The sequence below is a fragment of the Dryobates pubescens genome, chromosome 17 (assembly GCF_014839835.1).
Source record: "Dryobates pubescens isolate bDryPub1 chromosome 17, bDryPub1.pri, whole genome shotgun sequence".
NCBI lineage: Eukaryota > Metazoa > Chordata > Aves > Piciformes > Picidae > Dryobates > Dryobates pubescens.
This window is the reverse complement of record NC_071628.1, coordinates 578,640-594,340: the sequence shown is the minus strand read 5'-3', so window position 1 is coordinate 594,340 and position 15,701 is coordinate 578,640. Positions and strand designations below refer to the sequence as shown.

Sequence of the window (15,701 nt, the reverse complement as noted above, 5' to 3'; positions counted from 1 at the left end):
GGGCTCCTCCTCCTCAATAAGCAGTATGCAGGCAGCCACCCTTCTCTGGGGGCTGAGAGCCCATACACAAGGTGCTCCATGACTGCCAGCTTCCCTGCCCAGGAATGCCCAGGGCACATTTAATTTATCAACTGAGTATCATTTGTAGACTCTAATCTCTGGGGAAGTCCAGAGCAGGTGGAGGTTGCAATGACCTCTGCATCAGTTTGTGCCTTTCTAAGGATATGCATCTTGGGGAGTTGCTGGAGAAAGGTGGAACATCTTTCTGTCCTGCTGCACACAACCTTCCTGACAGCCCTCAAGCTCCAAGGTCAGGGTAAAGGGAAACTGCAGGTACGGCTTCCCTGGGAGGAGAGGGATGTGTGTGAGGGAATGCTTGTTCTGGGGAAAGTTCTCTTTGGCACATAGACCAGGGGTATGACGGTGTCCTGCACACTACAGCAACACAACTCTTGTCTGCAGCTTACTTCTCTTCTCACTTTGCTCCTTCTGCAAACTTCAGGCAAAGTTATGAAGCAGGATTACTTTCCTCTGCCAAAGCCTAGTGGCTTCTAGGCAGATCAAAGCAGCCATCATGCTGTGGATGAGATAGTTTTATCTCCATGCAGTATGGCTGACTAGCAAAGATATCAGAGCACATGCTCAAACAGTGTGCAAGAGCTTGAATGACTAAAACCACACTTCGGTTCCAGCTCATCATCAAAGGAAGAGAGCTTGCTCATTAAAACCAAAATGTTTGATCTTTGTGGACTTCATTCCTGGGAAAGGTTTGATTGTGGTTGCTGCAGGCACTGCTCCCTTAGTGATTGAAGAGACAGAGAGTTTGCCAACAGCCACATTCTCAAAGGTGCTCCTTGAGGATTGCAGGAATTGCACTAGAGACTCAACAGTGCGTTTTGGCCTAAGCAGTTTTGCCACTTTGTCTTCGCTGCATGCAAATGCCTCACCAGAAAGGATCAATGCTGCAGCCATAAAACCTCCATGTCTCCTAGACAGAGAGTACTGCTCTTTATCTAGTGGCTTGTCAGACAATTATTGCAGGCCTGCCTCTGCCTAGCCCCAGAGAGGACAGACTAAATTCAGTGGGGTGAACAGCACCTGCTGCTATTATCAAATGCTGAGCTTTTCATTCAAGCACTGTGGAATCATTTTGCAGGACAGCAAGTATTCTTACTGCATTTTAGAGAACAAGCAAAGCATGCAACAAAGAGCATGTGCCTAACCTCATAGAGAGCTCAGTGGCAGGAGCTGAGGAGTACAGGATATGTACAGCCTTCTCTGACAAAACTTGCCTGTGGTGGGAAAGCCCAAACAGGAAAGCAGTTGTGAGCCCAAGCAGCCCTCACTGATTTATGCTAGCACCCACAGAATTCCACTTTGAACAACTGACTGAAGCTCTCCTGGGACCCTCTGCCTCAAACAGGGTCGTGAGGTACAGCTCTTTATCTTCTCCCCACTGTAAGTCCATTTAGAAAGGAGCAAGAATCCACTGGTACATCCCAAAGCTTTTTCTGGCTCAAAGCTGTACTGTGGAAGAGGAAAAGAAAAAGCAACTACCTGTAACTTCTTTTTCTCTTGTTGGCTGGAAGACAGGAACTGACCAATCTAATTCTAAACCTGGCATCTTGGCAGATCTTTATTTCCACCTTGGGTCCCTCCAGCTTGCTTCCAGCCTGTGGACACAAACTGCTGAGGCATTTCCTGCTCAAGGTGGTTTTCAAGCATTGCAGCCAGCTAAGGAAGCCAGCGTGGGCTGCCTGTAGGTGGAGGGAAATTCTTCAGGCACAGCTCCCAGCACATGTAATAATGATTCCAAATTATGCTGGGCTCATTTCCAAAGTGCTGTACCCGGTTCTGAGTGGAAATACAACCTGATTGGACTCAGTTTTGTCAGGGTGACAGAAATAGAAAAGCTTTCTATATTCAGACCTGGACTTACAAGGCATTATGAAGCCTATCAGTCATTGGATTTTGTTTTCTTGGTCATCTTTTTTGTCCTATTGGAATATTCCAGCTGCTATTGTTCAATGTAGATTAGCAAGACATTGGGTATCTTTTCTTTGTGTCAAGTGTTCCTTGAAAGAGAAAACCCTGAAAAGCTTAGAGAGATTCTCCTGGCTTGGGCCCATGAAGCAAACAGCTAAAAGCACTCAGAAGCTTTAACACAGATGGATTTTTATCTGTCTTTATATGATGCACACAGGGCTAAGTCCAGCTTTCAAATACACACAGATCTAATCTTCACCACCCAATGGGGCAATACCTGCTCTAGTCAAGGTTACATGGGCACGATGAAGGGCAGTCGCTAGCTCCACATAAGTCTCTCAGTGCTGCAGCTATCTGCCAAAGCCCAAGCCCCAGACAAGCACGCCGTGCAAATCCCACCAAGACAAACAAAAAGGCTGGCTTCCAGAAGGCAGAGTATTTGCAAAACCCAAGGAACACTGGCTCCCATTGTTCCACCAGTGCTTTGCTATGTCAAACATCTTACATGTAGGCGTAACTCTCTCCCAGCAAGCTGGCTGCAGCATAGTGGCAATGCTAGCAGTAGTGATACGTGCTTCCTAGCGAGAAGTGGCACAGATGCCAATGCTTTAGACCTAAGGGCAGCCTTCTTTTTCCCCTGAATCTGCAATGGGAAACAACTTTGGTACCATCTCTAGACAGAAAGCCAACATCACTAGACCTGAAATCCTGACACACTCACTCTGCAAATGTTTTCGGTGGCATTCTATATCCCAGAGCTGGATATTAGTGTTTCCTTTTGGCTGTGGAGATGGAGGATTATAAGCAAAAGCCATGCAAATCAGAAACCAGGGGTCCTAGTCTGAGCTTGGCTATGACTTGCTGCACAGCTGTTGAGCAAGTTGCAACACCTCAGTCCTCCTGCCTGCAAATCAGAGAGCAACAAGCTTCCTAATCCTCTCAGAGTTCCAGCCTTAGGCTTGATGTATCTCTGGGACTAATTCCATCTTTCAGAATGCTTTTTTGTCCTAAAACCTTGCAGTGTCTCTGCTCTAAGAAGCTCCCTTTGAGAGAATCAGAGCATGTACAGGTGAAAACAGTGCTTAATACTTCTCAAGCTAGGGGACAGCTGGAACATGCATCTCTCCCAACCACTGCAAAAGTGTCAGCACGTGGAAGGGCTGAAACACTGGTAGAGAAAGACTAAAGTCATGTGTCAATCAGCTCAGCAACAGCAAGAGCAGCTTAGGTTTGACAATGCAGGAATCTATACGCTGGCAAAGCTCACTGAAGGCCTTCCTTCAGAAAGTTTGGGGTTTTCTTTTATCCTTTTGTTCTCCCATACAGCATAAAGAAATTGAGAGAGAAGGAAGACAGGCTGCTGAGAGGGGTTGTGGAGTCTCCCTCTCTGGAGATATTCAAGACCCGCCTGGATGAGTTCCTGTGTGACCTGGTGATCCTGTTTTGGCAGGGGGGTTGGACTAGATGATCTCTCGAGGTCCCTTCCAGCCCCTTAACATTCTGTGATTCTGTGGAAGAATTCTCTCATTCTCAAGGGTGCAAAGGATTTTCAATGTGCTGGGTGGTGTTTTTGGCCTTAGACAATTGTCCTTCATTCCCTGCTCTGCTACAGGCTTCCTGGGTGAATTCAGGGCAACAGTGCATTAGCATTTCTGTGACCTCTTCTCCCAAAACATTGATGAAAGTCATTGCATAGTAATGACACAAAAAGAAACACCCCTAACACTGGAGACAAGAGGCAGAGAACACGCTGAGAGATGTGCATCATAGCTGACTGGCTGCATTTTACAAACGAGCTCACAGACTCTGCTCTCAACAATTAGTAATTGGACCTTAAATGTTGTCAGACTACCCTACAACAACCTCACATACAAATCTAATCCATCACCCATGTTTGAAACTGACTCCCAACAGCAAAAAGAGAAGAAGCCTGCTGCCCTCAAAAGGAAGGCAGAAGTAGAAATAAGAAGAGGGTTAAAATTGTTTGACCTGAAAAAATTGAGGCAAGTGGATGAGAGGCTGCAGCTAGTCTATCTCTGCAAACAGGATCAGGACTCGGGTACAGCATTAAGTGAAAACTTGCTGGTGCAGGAAATTGCAGAGACAACCTCATGGTCAGATTACTGAGGGATACCAGCTTCGGTGTCTGGCCTCTACTTCAGCCTGAGCTGGGCGCCCTCCTAATCCATATCTCTGTCATTCCCTTCTCTAAATGCACTGTTCTGTTTTCCACTGCCTCCCAAAGTGGTGTGTGCTCCTGGCAGCTACGTTCAGCCCAGTGCCAAGTTCTGCTCAGGAACTCCTCTGTTTATACAAAAGTATTCTGTGGTCCTTTCAGGTTGCACAAGGGCCTGTAAGTGCTACATACTATCACATCGAGCAAACGTCATGAAACCAAGCCAGGAAAGCAGAGAGAGACTGCAACAGGAATGAAATCAACAGCCGCTTCCTGGCAACAACAAATGGATCATCTTACAGGTCACTTAGAGAAGGTCATTCTAACAGAAAGCAGAGCTGAGCTTTGAATCAAAACATCTTCCTCTTTTGTCTTTTTACCCAGAAAACTGTGAGCAGGTTTATCCTCAACCACTCTGATCCGCCGGGCACCTGCAGGGATCACAGCTGCTTCGATGTAACCTATGGCAACAAAAGAGCAGATGGATGAGAGCATGTCACAACCAGCCAGAGGCATCAATCATTCAGTATCTCACCATGAAAAGCACCAACTCCTGCCCAGGCTGGGGACTGGGTGGGAAACACTTCAAATGGGAGCCCTGCGTTGGCTGCCAAGTAGCACTGCTGTGACATGTGTGACTGTGACTCCCATTCCAGCCCGAGAAGAGGGAGAGAAACACACAGGTACTGCTTAACTGGGACTCGGGGCTTGTGCCTGGGCTTAGTTAGATTTGCTCCCTTCCCATCAGTCTGGTTCTCCTGCACTACTAGCAGGGATGCACTAGGACTGTTCCTGAGCTGATCCAAAGTCACTGTCAGGAGCAACGCTGCACATCAGAGAACAGACATCTGGGATTTGAAATGAAGTTTCCAATGGACGCTCCTGCATCCCCGTCCGAGAGAAGCCCTGCTCTAGGCTGTGGTTGGTATCACAAAGGATTCACTTCCACAAACCAGCAGGAACTAGTGGGACAATTTTTTGGTTGGTTGTTTGGGGGGGGGAGGATTGTTTACATTTACACTGCAGCTTTATACAGACTTTATAGAGGGTATAATGGTCAATGATTTCTCAAGGACTGACGGCACTGCCCAAGACTCTCTGAGCATCTGATGTGGTTGGGAAGTTTGTGCAGCACCTCATCATATCTTTACAGAATTCTCTTGGGTTTTGTCTTTCTGAAACTCTCTTTGCCTTTTCATGCTTCCTTCACCAACCAGCAATATGACACAACCATACCACTTTTGAGTAACAGACTGACACTAAGAATAATCAGGAGCTACAAGGAAATGTAGCCTATATTCCCCCCCACCCCAAAGTTATGGACGTGTCCATGGGGTGGCAAATGGGGCCATTTAAACTAGAAAGCTGAAGAACATCAGGGCCCAGTTCAAAAGTCTGGGAGCCAGGCAGAGTTTTTGCACTGGCTTCACTGGACTCTGAATCAGGACCCTGTAAATGGCACTAATCTCATCACTACCATGACTTGATTCCTTCTAATTGGCCACCCAGTTCACTTTGCAGTGCTTAAGTTGACACCTCTTTTGGGTTATTGCTCTCTTGATTCTTTTGGATGTTAAGTAGCTTACCCTGAATATTCAGAGGCCAGTGCAGCTTAATGGCCATGTTTCTGCTGTGCTGTATGGGGTCCTCAAAGGGGATGCTGACAGCCTTGTGCATCTCAGGACTTAGGGATTCCCTCACCACTATGACATGGAGTGACACAGACATGGATTTTTGGTCCCAGACTGTAGATTCATTTCTACCTGTCTGAACCAGCAGTGCCCAGCTCCTTTGCTGTGCTAGAAATAAGGCTTGAGCCCTTGGGTTTCATCAGGTGCATTGGGTAGACAGCTGATTTGGGTCAGACACAGTCCCTTTTTCTCTGATCATTGTACCTGAATTACATTTTTCATTTAACCCTTCTCAGCTCAGCTCTTTTTGCACTTACTCCTCGTTCCTTACTTCTCCCTTACTCAGGATATCTCAGAAACAGTCCATCAGGCCTTGCAGGAAAACCAGAAAGAGGGACAGGGAAGCTGCAGACCATGTCCACAGAAGCCAGAGCTATTATGGAGTGGGTTTCACTGGGAAAAATTCACTCCCAAGGTCATTTTTTTTAGGGCAATACTGAAATCTGTTACAAAGTCAAAGCAAACAGATGTTACATTTTACTCTAGATGTTGTCAGGAGTTGGTTTTTCATCAGCTGAGATACCAAATTAAAGTCAAACCACAGCCTTTCAGAAGTCACACATCCTCACTGCACCCCATGCATCTGCATATAAACCCAACTTACAGTAGCCACCAGGCAGGAGCACACAGCAAAGGTGTGGTTAATGACATCCATCATGGGAAACAGGCCCTATGACACACCTGAACACCCCTGTTAGGAAGCCAGTTTGGAACATGCCCAAGTAATTCAGGTAATTTAATGTACCTGCTGGGGGACTCTTTACTTATTTATGTACTCATTAAATCACATGCCAGACACAAGTGGCCAGAGCTAAATCATGCCAAGGCTGGGGTTCAGAGTTCCACTGAGATTAGTGGAAAGTCAGCCACCAACTTCAGTGAATTCTGAATCCATCCTCTGACCTAGCAGCAGCCAGGAGTGTGCCACACTGCCCGAGAGGTGAGCGAGCTGTGGAGCTGTGCTGGTGGTTCAGCTAGTGCCATAAATACACTCTCATTTCATCACTGTGCCAGGAGAGAAACACCACGTGGGAAAGTTGATTTGTATCTTACAATAGTAAATAGTGGAGTGTAAGCTATTAATAGCATATTAGCTCTGGAGACTGTTTAGTTTGGTCTTACACCAGATTTTTCTCCTCATGTAATTTCTAATCCTGACTGATGGCTTTAGGGGCTTGCTTTCACAGCTCCCGAATAAGGAGAGACGTACTCCGAGATCACGCGGCACAAACCCGACTGCTGACCTTTACTCTTCTGTTAGTGAGCTGTGAAACACCTTGCAGCTGTATGGGCCTGACCTGTGCTTTCAGAGATGAAGCAGAATTCTTGGACATGTCCTACTGAGAGCATCTTGACACTCATTCCTTACTTCCAGCACTACTGTGTGAGTTAGTGGTCAAATCCTACTGCAAACATAGTAGATGACATCTGTGCAGATCTGCCACGGGTATAAACCCAGATCACCACCAGCACTCCAGTTTGGCCATTAGAGCTAATGTGAGGCTTCTGGTCACAGAATATTCCTGATCTTTGAGATAAGTGCACCAGAAAACATCTCCATTGTTTTCTAGGCACATTTTATTAAACAAACTGTAACTGCAGATTATCAAGTGTCAGCTAGTAAGAAAAAGTCTCTGAGCTGGCCCTATGTCAAGGGCTCTCAAAGATGTTAGGTCTTAGGATAATTGTCTGCAACACAGGGGTTTTCAAGGCTGGACTTAAAGTTCTGCTATAAATGAGGAACTGGCTAAAGACTGATGAGATTTGGCACCCATCAGGCAGTGTTTCTAGTAATTTCACCCATAAATCAGCCTGTTAAGATGAAGCTTTGAAAGTACAACAGGAGAACTTCATTATTTGATAATTTATAGTGCTGTGTGCAGTATACTCCACCTTGGGAACAGTTACTTTGGCACACACCAATCTTTCTGGATAATCTGCATTACATCAGTGCCTCAGGAATGTAAGACTGTGATTGAAGCAAATCCTAGATACAAATTACATGGTGTAACTCCTATTAGAAGAGTCACCAGAACAAAGAGGTGGCTTTGTCATCAAGGAGATTAATATATGAACAGTGGCTACTGTGTCTTCATTTAAATGCAAGAGAGATTTGCAAGAGGAAAGCAGCTCACACAGGAAAATCCATTGTTAACCATTGTTATTATTCCCAGAAAGGACAGAAAGTTTAGTGAGGACTTCAGAACGTCACTGATCTACTGTAAAATTGTTCTCCTGGTTCACATTGCAGTGAAAGATGGACTATGAGGTAAAGGAAATATCTATCCCATGGCTGAAAGTTCTGATCTCTGGGCACTCTACCTTCATGTCTTACCCCTGCACACACATGAAAATAATGTGTGAGAAAGTCAAAAGTGACATCATCAAACTTTCAAAAAGTGCTTTGAACAAAGATCTCATTGTAGAAGCCAAAGAAATCAGACTGCCCTGCCTGCTTGCTGGTCATGGCCAGCACAACTTCTGTAGTATTTTAGGGGAAAGAACCAGCCAGACATCTCCATTTCCGTGACTCTTTCCACCATGCATCTTCTGTTGAGTGCTAGTCATTGCAGCAGAGTGGAAATGTGTTCATTTTCTGAATAGCTGTGCTGATTCTCACTTGCTATTAGGTTGAGTGAAATTTCTCCAGCAGCACCTGTGCTCTTCCAGCCATGGGATAGCTCATTTGGATGAAAATCATTTCACCAGAGAGCCATGGATAGATTTCAAAGCTATGAAGTTGTTTGCTATGAATTCTAACCTGCATGTTCTGCTTTAGCCCTTTTAAGACATCCCAGAATTAGCCCTAGTGCTCTATCTTCTCATCATTTAGATGTACATCCTATTGACAAAACATTAGTTTCTTGTGTTGGCTAAAGATGCTCCTAGCCAGCACTATGAGACCACTGTTCAAATATCCCTTCTTTCTTTTAAATGTGTGCTGGGCAAGCAGCATACACAATAAACATTCTTTTCACCACCCTAGTTTTCATTTCCCAAAACAATATTTACAAAGCTAACCTTACTGTGTTCTGCTTTTTACAAAATTCCAAATACCTGTGGTCCACCTTTGGGATCACAAGCAAAAGGCAGCAATGAAAATCTTGGTGTGGCTGAGAAAAATCGAGAGGCGGATGCAGGTCACGTTCACAGTGCAGGTCTCTGAGCATGACAGGCACAGCCTTGGCATGTGGACACAAGTCAGTGATACATCAGCTAGCCAGCAGATACGAGACAAGGAGATTTTTATGTCCATGTCCCCTGCATGGTGGCAGGGAGACAGGGATGGACTTCAGAACAAGTCTGTGTTGGTCTCTGAAAAATGATTTTGTAGAAAGAGGTACAAGGCATGCTGCCAGTCAAAAGCAAACCTCAGTCTAAACAGTGCATTCAGCTGGCCTACTGAAGACAGCCAGCTGCACACAAGTGTGTGCGACATTTGGCATCACAAATAAAGGCTTTTGACCTCCTCCCTGAAAGAGAAATGGAATCCATTTCAGCTGGATCACAGGTGGCAAGATCTGAACTGCCAGACCTCCAATGAGGAGTGTTCCACCACCATGCCCCATCAGAGTTGCAGAACCTCATCTGTGACATTAAGGCTGGGAAAAAATGGAAACAGGCACAATTCTTTTTACTTGAGTAATGAAAATTTGGCTTTCTTTCATGTAGATAGGTTTTCTACAAGGCAAAGATCTGTACTTGATACCTGTGACAACACAAGCTAAAAAGTAAAAGCACTTGAAGTTTATCCATGGCTTTTGATACCAATCTCCCCATCTAATCCAACCAAGAGAAGATAAAGAACCATCACCAAAGGACGTCAGTAACACCCACTAACACTGCAAACAACATTCAGTATCTTACACGAGAAACACTTGGGAACAGCCTTTGCCTTTGCCATCACACATGTGGAAACCTTCTTACAATGACTATTGGTTACTGAGAAACAGAAAGGAGTTGGCATGGATTTAGTTCAGTCAATAGGGCTTGACAACACAATTTGCAACCACAGGACATGTAGGGACCACTCCTGCAGCCAGCAGAGTCCCATGCAGAGCAGCTGAGGATCTGGCCCGAAAGTTGCAGCTGCAATTCCCCCAACAGATATCACTCCGAAACAATCAATGTTTTGATGTTTGAAGTCTGTTCTCTTCTGAAATAATAAAGCAGCAGATTTGACTCAGTGTCTTAGCCTGAACTGGGATTGCAGCAAGTTTGTGGGGATTTGCCACTGATCTGTGTGATCCTTTCCACATCCAAACTGTAAATCTGGTACTGTAGTCACAGTGTAGTCTCCTTTGCACCAACTTTTGTCAGTGTTTTGTACATATTTGCTCACAGGTTAATTTAAAGAAAAAAAGGTCATTTTTTTTTTTCTTGATCATGTTCACTTGTGGTTTCTCAGATCCAAACCTGGGGCTTTGCCTAATGCCTGAGATTCAGGAAGTCTCCCTGAAGGCCTGACCCTGCAAACAGCAATGTATCGATAGAAATTGACAGGAGTAACTCACAGTGCAAAAAATGTTTGAAGAATTAGGGCTGGAAATAAAAAGTGAAACCAAGAAACCTAATTTCCCTAATTCTTTGGGAAATAAATCCCAAAGCAGGTAAATATGACTAGTGAACAATTAAAAGAGTGTAAATATTCTTTCCATTTCAGTAGGCTAGAATGCCCATTATAAGAGGGTCATTCCAAAAAAAGATAAAGCAGATAAAGATTTTCAGCCTATAAGAAGATGGTTTGGCATATTGTGGATGTCTCCTTTAAAAACTCTTCCCACATAAAATCTAATTCCCTTTAAAATTAAGAACCCAAAACATCTACTAAATGTTCATGAGATTATAATTGTAAAAAAATTATCCCAGGGATTATCTGAGAGGGGCAAATGTGGAGGCATTGCATTGAGAAAGCAACGTTTTGCCAGGTTTGTGTTTCTGAGATCATCAGCAAATGAGGATCAATGAATGCTTGAACACAGACCATCATTCAGTCAGCCAGCTCCTCTTATTAAGGTACAGGGTGCTGGGGGTGAAAGCTTCCTGTAGTGTCCTGGCAGCCAGACAACCAGTTCAGGCTGGAACTGTTCAATTCCTACAGCCCTGTAAAGTTACCACCCTCAAGCAGTCTGTCTAGCTGGAAAGGGGTGCAGCCTCCTGGCAGTGATCCAGAACGCCCTTATTTATCTGCACAAGATGCGCTGTGGTCTCACTGGAAATGATAAAAGATGGTTACTCCTCAGGAACAATTAAGAAGTTCATGAACAGCTATAAAATCCCCTACAGAAACGGAACGTGCTTTTTTTCCAGGGGGAATGAAGAGTCTTTTCCCATCACTTGCATCAAATGCAAATGACAGAAGCAGATGGAAAATACCTGTGACAAAAGAGTCAAAGGTAATAACGCAGGAAATACTCAACAGGTTGGCCCAGCAATGCGACAGCACAAATGTACTCCAGAAAGATGTGGGGCAGGTGGAAAATCCTACAGATCACAGCTGGCTCCAAAGGAGAGGAGAAGAGTGTAGAGGAAGAGGTCAATGAACAAAGTCAGAACCTCAGACTTCAGTGCTGAGACCTCGATTAAAGGAAGCGGCTAAGCACTAGTGCTGCTTTAGGTACAGCGAATGGCAGTGTGTGTGCAAAGGGAATTGCTGTGTGCTTTGCTGAACGCAGTCCTGGAGCAGCACCTGTTGAACTTAATTCTCCATACAAAAATGGCAGTTCACTGAAGGTAAACTATTTTTTGCAGGGCAGTTCCTTCCTCTTGAAGCAACTTGCAAATCCTCAATCTGGCTTTCCCTTTCCCTGCCAGACTAGGATGTATTTAGAGGTTTCTCAGAAGTTCAACACAAACTCCGGAACAAAGACTAATTTGGACACCAAGCTGTATGTGCATTCGTGTTTAACAAGAGAGAGGAGATCTTGACTCTGACTGGATACTGCATCCATACTGGATACCATTGCTGGCAGGGAATCAGTAAGAACATTCAGAAGGGAGTTCTCTTTCATTTAGCTGAGATACCCTGATGATAACATGAATCATCTGCAACATGCATGGTTCTGAGCTCTCAAAGAGCTCAAAGGTGGTGCTGAAGTCAGCCTTCCCTCCAAGCGGAAAAGCTACTGTGATTTTATCTCTTATTTAAAACCACCAGCACCAGTAGCATTCAAAATGAGAAACACAACTTCATTCTGAATGTCAGACAGAGGCAATGGCTGGTATCTGGGCTACTGAGTAAGCAGCAGGTAGGATATCACATTTGAATTGATTTTTTTTTTGGGGGTGTTTATTTGTTTGTTGTTTGGTTTTGTTTGCTTTTTTGTTGTTGTTTTTGTTTACTAGAGTAATTCAAACTATTCAAGAAGAAGAGCTACTACTACGACTCTAACTCTCCTCAAGCAGTTAAGAGAACCTCTGCTCCACTAAAACAGTTGCTGAGGGTTACTCACCCATCCCTTTGGTGTGGTTGAAGTCGCCTTTCACCACTTTACAGGTTTTGCCATCACCACTGCAGATTCCACAGCGATCCTCTTTGGCAGCTGAGCCAATGATTCCATCGCAGCCAATTTTCTAATGACAACAACCAAAGGTCCCCATTATTCTGTTTGCAAGGTTAAAGTATCTCTAAACATTGAGATCAGAACTGAGACATCTGACTAAAAACCTGAATGGGCAGAGAACACTGTGAATTAGGAGAGTACTCATCTGGAATCATATTGAGTCAGTTATTCAGCAACCCCCTTCTCTAGCATTAAAAGCATGAATTTTGATTCAGAAGATTCAACTGAAGAGAGTCTCACAAACACCAGCTATGCCATATATCATCATAGATTTCATACTAACTTCCTTCAAACACGACAGATTAAAACAGCATTTCGTGTTTGTATAGCAATTTCCATCTGAGGAGCTCAAATACATCCCAGAGGAACATACTACTACTGTGAGAGTTTAGAGATGAGAAAAATGTGGTTTCCTGAAATGAAAATTAAGCCAAGTAACCAAGACCCTGGTCACAGCCCTTCACCACACACAAATTCAGAGCGCTGTTACAAATTCCAGTGTGCTGCTCAGTGAATGAGCTCTGCTGTGCATTGGGATCTGAAGGAGTGCAACACTCAGTTCTGATCACACTTTTGCAATGCCTGAAAAAAGACTTCAGTAATCACAGAGCTCAGGATACCTGCAATGCAAAAGTAATGTAATGGAAGCAGGTTCCTGTTCACATCTGGCCAATCCATACCATAAGACTGCTCACACAATTATGAATTTCTCCACAGGCTTGCACTCTGTCCAACTGACATCCAATTGAAAAAAACCCCCAAACCAAACCAACCTACAACCAAACCAACATTTTCACCTAAAACTCCATTTTAAATGGCAGGTTTTAAATTTTCTATACCTATCTGAACTTTTTTCCAATAAACCCCTGCAGCTTTGCTTCCCCAGACTGGCATTCCTAGACTAGTCACAGTGCTCTCCCTGCAGCTACAGAGACTGCCACGGTAATCTTCCTTACTGCCAAACCATGTACAGGCTACGATGGTCAACACTGCGCCTCTGTAGGTCTTGATGCTGGTAAATATTTACGGCCATTACTCTCAGGATGTTGTTTTCTGTCCACCTAAGACCCTCAAAAGAATCAGGAATTTGATCTTAAAACACAAATTTCTACTAAAATAAGAGTTAACATTATTGATGTTATTAGCAGGGATTCTGCTATTAAAAATAAGTTAAAGATTTATTCTCAGAAGATAAACGATTTCTTGGCAAATGAGTTAGCAGGGCTGTCACTAATAATACAGACTTGAATAAGGCTGTTGGGTCTCTCCCTTCCTTGTCTTCTTATAATAACGCCAGGGGAAAGTTGGAGACATATCTTAGGGAACAATCAAAAGAGCAAACATTTTGAAAAATGGGGTAAGCAGGGAAATATTGAGAGAACTTGGGCTGTTTATCTGAGACTGCCTGCGTGTAAGCAATGCAACTTGGACCTGCTCAAACGTCTCCCTTCTTTTCAGAAGACACTGGCCACTGCCTGAGTCCAGATGTATTACATTGATCAAAGACTGCCAGGGCTCAGACGTGTTCTGCTGCAGCGCTTGTCTGGGTAAATCGTTAGAGAATTAGAGACAGACACATGCTGAGAAAGGATGATCATCCTACACATGTCAGGGGGGGAAATGCTGCTCATTAAGTACAACAGCATGTGAGCTGGTGGACAAGAAGGACAGGACAAAACCTGTATACTTGGGAGTTAAAGAAAGCTAGGAAGAAGACCACGGAGTTTCTGGCAGTTGCAGTTCTCAAGTCTAAACTTCACACCCATGTCCAACAAATAATTTAGGGATACTGAATGTGATTCTACCCCCAAAACAGAAGGATGTCCCAGCAGCTCTCCTTCCAGGAAAATAAATATGATTTATAAATGGGGCTGCTGAAAGGCAGCTGGAAATATATGCCTGCCTGCCACCCTGCTGAGATCCTGGAAAGGCTGCATTTAATTTAAGACTGCAGTGCTATCTTTTATTGTACTGCATTGTTATTAGCACAATGTGAGCACACAAATGAATAAAGGGAATGTAATGAGTGTTGAACCACACTTATTCCCAGGGCTACATGAGGAGTCTGTAGGACTATAATGGAGCAGACAAAGAATGGGGAGCTAGCAATAATGTGCTTTGCATTTACACTGGAGCTTCCCAGATCATGCGCACCGGTGCAAGCCAGCAAAGCCTCTGAAAGAGTAAGTCCTCCCTCTTCTGACACTGGGGTACAAGACATGTCATTTCCAGGCACATTTACTAGGTCACTGACACACTTGGACTTGAAGACTCTCTCTGAGAGAATGGAAAGAACACCCACTGAATCCAGAATATACCTCCTAAAACCTTTTGTTGATTTTCACCTTTCATCTTCACCATAACTCCCTGTGAGTGAGAGAAATGTGAACGGTCCTTGCAGCTTTCCCTTCAATGGCATCATCCCTCCCATCCACAGGGCAGACTTTGCCTTCAATCCAGAGCTTGAGAATTAAAGCCCTCAGCAGATTTGGGCCAGGCTTCTTACAAAATGAAATCTTTAGGAGAATAAAGTAGCTTTCATCCTTCAATTCAAGAAAAAAGGAAAAAAAAGTGTCTTCTTGCTACTTTATGGGGGAAAAATACCTTGGAGGCACTTTGTTCTTCTCTGCATGAACATTAGAGGCCTATTTCCCCTCCTCAAGCCTTCCAACTGTTTCCAAAGCAGAAGTGTATTTAACAACAGTACATAATAAACCAGCTTTGGTTAAGATTTGACAATGGATTCCACAAGCTGCAAAGTTGCTCACACCCTCTGAAAACTCCCCATGTTGAAAGTACTGACACTCTTAAAACAAGTGCAAAGTGGAGGAGAGAGGGCTGGAAGAGTGAGAAAGCAAAACACAACGAGCATCAGAACAAGAGTAAATGTCCTCAGGCTTAGATGGGACCTTAGGAACAATTTCTGGGGTTGTCAAGCCCTGGGACAGGCTGCCCAGGGCAGCGGTGGTGTCCCCATCCCTGGAGGGATGTAAAAGCCCATTGAGGCACATGCCACAGCATGGCAGTGCTGGGTTAGTGGTCGGACTTGATGATATTCAAGGGTTTTTTCCAACCAAAACCATTCTATGATTCTTGGGAGGAAGGTATTTGTCAGGAGTCATTGGACTGTTAATTGAGAGACATGTCCAACTTTCTCCAAGGCGAGAAAGCCCCTGAGATTCCAGCACTGGGGGCTGGAGGCCTATGCCTGGGCCCCATCAGACCAGGGGGAAGATCCGTTGGGTCTGTACATCATCAATTTCTCACTGACATTACACTGTAGTC

At 44.4% G+C, this 15,701-nt stretch overlaps 1 protein-coding gene across 1 annotated transcript in view; it reads right to left on the bottom strand.

Annotated features, from left to right (window-relative positions):
• Nucleotides 1-15,701, bottom strand: part of ADAMTS17 (ADAM metallopeptidase with thrombospondin type 1 motif 17) — a 177,585-nt gene that overhangs the window by 47,049 nt on the left and 114,835 nt on the right. Inside the window, exons 15-17 of the mRNA XM_054168852.1 lie at nucleotides 12,306-12,426; nucleotides 9,721-9,795; nucleotides 4,543-4,623 (exon numbers count right to left, since the gene is read on the bottom strand). Of these exons, the coding sequence (XP_054024827.1) occupies nucleotides 4,543-4,623; nucleotides 9,721-9,795; nucleotides 12,306-12,426 (277 nt within the window). The remainder of the gene's footprint in view (nucleotides 1-4,542; nucleotides 4,624-9,720; nucleotides 9,796-12,305; nucleotides 12,427-15,701) is intronic.